Below are 6,616 nucleotides of genomic sequence, written 5' to 3'. Positions count from 1 at the left end.
ATCATCCATCCATCCATCCTCCACCCATCCATCCATCCTCCACCCACCCATCATCCACCCATCCACCTAACCATCCATCATATATCCACCCACTCATCATCCACCCATTATCCATCCATCCATCCATCCATCCATCCATCCACCTAACCATCCATCCATCAACCCATCCTACATCCATCTATCCTCCACCCACCCATCATCCATCCATCCATCCATCCACCTAACCATCCATCATCCATCCACCCATCATCCATCCATACATCCTCCACCCATCCATCCATCCATCCTCCACCCACCCATCATCCACCCATCCACCTAACCATCCATCATATATCCATCCACCCATCATCCATCCACCCATCCTACACCCATTCATCCATCCATCCATCAACCAGATGAGAACCAGATCATGGACTGCGAAGCCATAATTACCTAAAATATAACGAATAACTGCTGGAAATCTTTCACTTTGCATGTAATGAGTCTATATAATATATTAGTTTCCATTTTAAGTCGAATTACTGAAATAAATTAAGCTTTGTGCGATATTCACATTTTCAGTTTGGCCTGTATTTAGAGGATGAGCCATCTGATACACAACTCCTTACCAGTAGGGGGCAGTAATGCACCAAGTCGCTGCGTGACCACCACCAACATGAAGAGGTGTTTGCATCTACAGGTGTGTCCCAATTCAAGGTCTGCACACTTCGAAGTCCGCTTAAAATGGGACAGCCTACCAAGCCAACAAGAACTTCCCATAGCAACAACACAGGACATTGAATTACTTAAACCTCTGAAATTACTCACAGGACCCTTCAATGGATGCTTAACGGTTAAAAAAGAAAAAAAAACGGTCTGAGTTTGTTTTTTTCCAGCTGGTACACCCGTCATTAACCCCTTAAAAATCAACGAATATCAAATATTACCTGATTTTGATGTCACCATCTAATAAACATGCTTTTAATGTACTTGGTTTCTTAACATTTCTACTAAAGTGTAGTTAAAAAAAAAAAAAAAAAAAACTTTTTTTTTTTTTTACGAAACTTTGTTAAAACCTAAAACGTACTCTTCTGAGCTCGGTTGCGGATTCGCCACCTTCTTGTGCGCAATGACTTCTGGGAGAAAAGAGGCTGCGAAGGATCAGCAGCAGCCTTCGTTTGAGGCCAAACGAAGTGCGGATTTGAAGGCTGGATTCAGAGGCTCCTTAAATTCGGTGCACTGCGATGACGTATGTGGCCAATGAATCCGCACTTCGAAGTGTGCAGACCTGAATTGGGACACACCTCAGGTGATGTCTGCTGTTTAGCGGGATGGAGGAGGGCTGCTTTAAAGGTAACTTTTCATGAAGCTTTTGAACAGATCGGCTTCTGATCGATATCAGATCGGTATCAGTCATCACTTCCAGACAGCAGGGAGCGTAGTCGTCCTCTGCTGTCTGGAAAACCTGAGAGAGAGTCTGCAAGCCGCTTCACAGCAACATCATGTGACCTTTCTGACGACTACAGGAAGTAGCTGAAACACGTCAAAACAAAAGACCTTAGAACTTCATTTCTTATGTCCTACAAGGAGGAACCTTTGGTTGGAGGCCACCACCGCTACAGTTTAATCATTATATCACATAAAATCCTCCAAAACCTCCATTAAAACAAACAGTGCTTCTACAGGTGCTGTTTCAATGTCAGAGCGGGACTTCTTTAGTTCCTGACGTACTTTTAATCAGCAGCAGGATGGAGAACATGCACGTTATTCCAGGCGAATTCCTTTTAACCTTCAGACTAGACTGCAGGTTGACCATCCTGAAGATCAGAGTTGGGTGGGATTTTGAAGCCTGCAGGACTTCAGGGTTGGTAACCGAGTCTTCATGAGGCCTTTTTTATCTTCTGAAACACATCTGGGCAGATGTTTCCAGCCAAGGACACTTCTTCTCGCTTTATGTTTGAGACTCAGTGGGAAAAATTCATAACAGCAGCAGCCGAATGAGGCGGAGACGTCTGCTGAGAGACGCACTTAAAGACATTTCACCTCGTTTCTTGTCTGTATTTATGGTTTTCCCTCCAAGTTTCCACTGCTGGAAGAATGCAGATGAGGTCCACGACTGAGCTGGTTTCTGGCAAACACTGCAGCCTCCTCACATTTTAAACGTTGCTCTCTAAAGTCAGTGCTGACGATGGCGGGTGTGGCCTGTAGTCTCATTGGTACCCTGTTGATAGGACCTGGTTCTGTAGGGGACAGTCTGATGTGACACATCTGTTTCTATGTGAGGAGGTGGGAACAAGGACAACGTAAGCATCGGGAGCATTTTGTAGGCGTCTGAGAAAGTTCTGATTTTATAAGGTGTACAGCAGAAAAGGACCAGAAAATTTTATTGTTAGAAAAGTTGAGCATGGAGTGAAAATGCGCAGGTAATCCTAGAATTGAATGAGTAAAGTAATATCTGAGGATGAACTGTGCTACAGTAGAAGGTAAAAGTGAACCTGAGCAGGTTTCCAGGTGTTTAGTAGAGGTGTTACACAGGTAAATACTCAGGAAGCTATCGGCTGATGATGATGGACAGAGAGTGAGGAGGATGGATCTGAGAGGATGTTTTCTGTGTTTGCGGTTTGAACTGTGTTTGGTTTGGATGCCGACGCTTGGTGGAGTCTTTTAGCTGAGTTTCCCCGGTCATGTTGCTATGCTACATGCTAGCATTGCTGCTTCCTGCTAGTCATGTCGCTACGCTGCATGCTAGCATTGCTACTTCCTGCTAGTCATGTCGCTACGCTGCATGCTAGCATTGCTGCTTCCTGCTAGTCATGTCGCTACCCTGCATGCTAGCATTGCTGCTTCCTGCTAGTCATGTCGCTACCCTGCATGCTAGCATTGCTGCTTCCTGCTAGTCATGTTGCTACGCTGCATGCTAGCATTGCTGCTTCCTGCTAGTCATGTCGCTATGCTGCATGCTAGCGTTGCTACGCTACATGCTAGCGTTGCTGCTTCCTGGTAGTCATGTCGCTATGCTGCATGCTAGCATTGCTGCTTCCTGCTGGTCATGTCGCTATGCTGCATGCTAGCGTTGCTGCTTCCTGCTAGTCATGTCGCTATGCTGCATGCTAGCGTTGCTGCTTCCTAGCGTTGCTACGCTACATGCTAGCGTTGCTGCTTCCTGGTAGTCATGTCGCTATGCTGCATGCTAGCATTGCTGCTTCCTGCTGGTCATGTCGCTATGCTGCATGCTAGCGTTGCTGCTTCCTGCTAGTCATGTCGCTATGCTGCATGCTAGCGTTGCTACGCTACATGCTAGCGTTGCTGCTTCCTGGTAGTCATGTCGCTATGCTGCATGCTAGCATTGCTGCTTCCTGCTGGTCATGTCGCTATGCTGCATGCTAGCATTGCTGCTTCCTGCTAGTCATGTTGCTATGCTACATGCTAGCGTTGCTGCTTACCGCTAACCCTGTACAGGGGGTCTGTGATGAAGTTAAATTGATGGTGTGATATTTTCTGTCAATTGTAAGATTTTAGTTGTAAATGAGAGAGAAGGCAGCCAGGATGGTGTTTCCCAAAAGGTTTTATAAACCTCACTGATTTGACTTTAATGGGAGCTATAGGGATCAAAGTTGTTCCAGTTTGTGTCCTTTAGCCCCCACACACACCCAGAACACACCAAACCACACAAATGTAGATTTTCAGTAGTTTTATTGAAAAATGCCTCTTCTGTTTTCAGAAATAAATAAGAAAATAAGGCTGTGGAATTCACAATCTGCAGTTAAAACAGGAAGCAGCAACACAGCGTCCATGCCGTGTGCTCGGGTTGGAACTGCAGCTGGTACTGAGAAACTGGCAGAATGACACCGAAATCCTGGTTAAACATAGTAAATATACACCACAGACATGCAATCCCACCTTGGGTAAAACTAGCTGTGACAGAGTAAAAGAAACTGATAAATACTAGGTCTAGAGATACATGATGAAAGCGGTGTTATAATGAACGTGAACCGTGAAGGGTTATATGTGACTTACTGGATGAAGTGAGACAGAAAAAATAAAAAGCGAATCGTTTCTCTCCCTCCGCCAGCTCCGTGTGCACTGTTCAGCTCTGCTAATCAATACAAACTCAATGCAAATATGTTACAGGCAAGAAACAGGTTGAGGAAAAAAGCTCACATGATTTCATCAATTCTTAGCATTTTTTTTCTTTTTAAAGAAATCTACCTAATCAACCCCAAACACTCCCCTCTCCCCGCCGTGACTTACACCCGACACAAAAAAGGAATATTCACAGACACTTTTAGGCATTTAAAGGTTTTTCTCCAATAAATCTGAGGTGTCAAACCCCCTTTTTTCTGCGTAGAACTCTAACAACAAACACAGGTTGAATAAAAAACAGAAACCAGAAAGAAAGCGTGGCGTGTCTTATGATGATAGCCTGTTGGACGCCTTGCGTGGTAGCGACCTCTTTCGACGCTGGTTTTGCAGAACCTGGTCCTCCTCGCGGACTGGGACCACACGAGTGCCTGCTTGGAGATAATTTTTGGCCCGTTTGAGCGTGAAATAGCAAACTTCCTGTCAGACAGTGTCGGCATGCACAACAAGAACTGAAGTTTCTATCTTGGCTGAAGCACAGACCCAGGTGTTAGTAGACGGCAGGGGCGTCGCCATGGGGTCCAGGTCCAACAGGGTCCGTTTATCTACACACACCAGCTCAGGAGTTAGATTTTAATGTCTCATTTGGTTTAGAATAATGCGCCGTAGATGCATCCGTTTATATCGATGAGGTCAGCAAAGCTAAGTGTTAGCTTTAGCTAAAGCTAGTTCCTCCAGGTCTACTGAAACTCCATCACTAATTCAGTCTTTAAAAACTTTATTAAACCTTAAAGAAACAGATGAGCCAACCTGGCTGAGTGACAATTAGCATTGTTATCATTAGCAGTGCATTTGTAGTTTATTATCTCTGCAAATAATCTAACGTGAAATCAGCCAGCGGGGAAACTTTATAACTGCAGGAATGTTCTGTTTGACTTTAAAATCCAGATGTGTCTTGTGGTTTAATCGGTTAAAACAACCAAATGCTGGACTAAGATGCTTTACTCCTCTTTTACAACATATATCAAATCTGGTTCAAAGTTAGGTTTTTGTCCGTTTTTTAATGAGCTACCTGCTTACAGAAATGATCTAAAACCATAGATGCATCTGTTTACCTAGCTGAGGAAATATTAGCTAACTGTTAGCTTTAGCTTATTTCTCCAGATCTACTGAAACTTTGTCAGTAGATGAATTAAAAACTATGTATTAAAACCAGATGAGCCAACCTAGGTAAATGGTAATTAGCATAGGTTAGCAGTGCATTATCTCCGCTAATGTTCAATAATGTGAAATTAGCCAGCAGGGCTTTAAGTTTGTGGAAAACTGTGGTTATTATGTTCCATCTGCAGGGAAAAGCAGCTGTTCTGTTCTGTGAGTTTGAAGCGTAAAATGCTGAACTAAGATGCTTCTAAACATATAGAACATAGAAAAGAAGACCTGGAGAGACTTTGCTATTTTCTAATGTTGGTCTCAGGTGTTAAACTGAGATCAGGTGGGAATAGGCCACCTGAGGCCCCCCTCTGGAGACACCCCTGTTAGAAAGACATGTTGCTGCATCCATGTTAGTCCAGTCACGCTCATTTCCGCACCTTGAGATGTTAGTAGCTTCTAGCATCCTGACAGTGTGGGGAGAAAAGTTGCAGAAACAAGGAGAAAGCTTTTAACTCGGAGGTCAATGCGAAGCTCCGGGTCTCATGCAGGTGCGCCGGAGTTTGGCCCTGAGCTCTAACACAGGAAAGTAAGGAAGGAGGCGTTCTCGTCAGCAAGGCTCAAGCTTCCAAACTACCGCTGTTAAGAGTAGACTTAGTGGAGTTTATTCAGACATCATGTACAAGGCACAGATTAGTTCATTTACACATGGAGAGAAACGCTGCTGGAGCTGCTGCTCGGTCTCCGTTAGTGTTTGTTGGTGCATGCCGCTCCACTGAACACAAGGCTTCTTTGTTTGGTCTTTGGCTTCAAGATGCAAACTGTGCAGTAAACAGGTCGGTGGCGTCCCTGCTGCTGCCGGCTGTGAGTCGATGTTAGTACCGCCTCCCTCTTTGTTGTGTTGGTTGTCAGCGAGTTAGTGTTTCCTGTGGTGGTTATCCTCTAAGCAGCTCTAGAGCGAATGAGCAGGTGTTTCATTTACAGGACTCGTGTTTTTGTTCAGAAAGTCAGTGAAAGCAGCACAGGCGGCATTAAAAGTTTAATATGGCGAACCTGAAACAGGCCAAAGATGGAAGGTGTCAGTCAGGTCAGAGCAGGAAACCACCATCCTCAACTTCCACATGGTCTCTACCCATTAGTTCCATGCACTGATCCAGACACACATGAGCGGACATTTTGGGAAATGCACCAGTTTTCTGCAGGAACGGAGTCGGTCCGGATGTTTCATAATAAAATAGGAATCTAGTTGAATCTGACTGGTAAACAGCAGCATTGTTTGAAGTTAGCTCTGCTAAAAGTCTAACGTGTTGTCCTCTTAGGAAGGTCGTCGGGGGTCTTAAAACGTTTTTTCTGCTGTATCTACTGAGTTTCTAGCTGCTTCCAGTGTTTGTGTCATGCTAAGCTAATG

The 6,616-nt window shown here is 44.6% G+C and overlaps 1 protein-coding gene across 6 annotated transcripts in view; it reads right to left on the bottom strand.

Annotated features, from left to right (window-relative positions):
- Nucleotides 1-3,655: 3,655 nt before the first annotated feature.
- The window catches only part of col12a1b (collagen, type XII, alpha 1b), a 182,808-nt gene continuing 179,847 nt past the window's right edge, over nucleotides 3,656-6,616 (bottom strand). For 4 of the 6 annotated variants that reach the window (XM_041976512.1, XM_041976516.1, XM_041976513.1 and 1 more), the window contains one exon: nucleotides 3,656-4,493. In XM_041976512.1, the coding sequence (XP_041832446.1) occupies nucleotides 4,390-4,493 (104 nt within the window). In that variant the 3' untranslated portion in view covers nucleotides 3,656-4,389. Of the gene's footprint in view, nucleotides 6,262-6,616 lie in introns of all 6 variants that reach the window. The other 2 variants (XM_041976517.1, XM_041976515.1) reach the window with 2 other exon arrangements.

Source organism: Melanotaenia boesemani, chromosome 22, assembly GCF_017639745.1.
Source record: "Melanotaenia boesemani isolate fMelBoe1 chromosome 22, fMelBoe1.pri, whole genome shotgun sequence".
Lineage (NCBI taxonomy): Eukaryota > Metazoa > Chordata > Actinopteri > Atheriniformes > Melanotaeniidae > Melanotaenia > Melanotaenia boesemani.
This window is presented reverse-complemented; position numbering and strand designations above follow the sequence as displayed.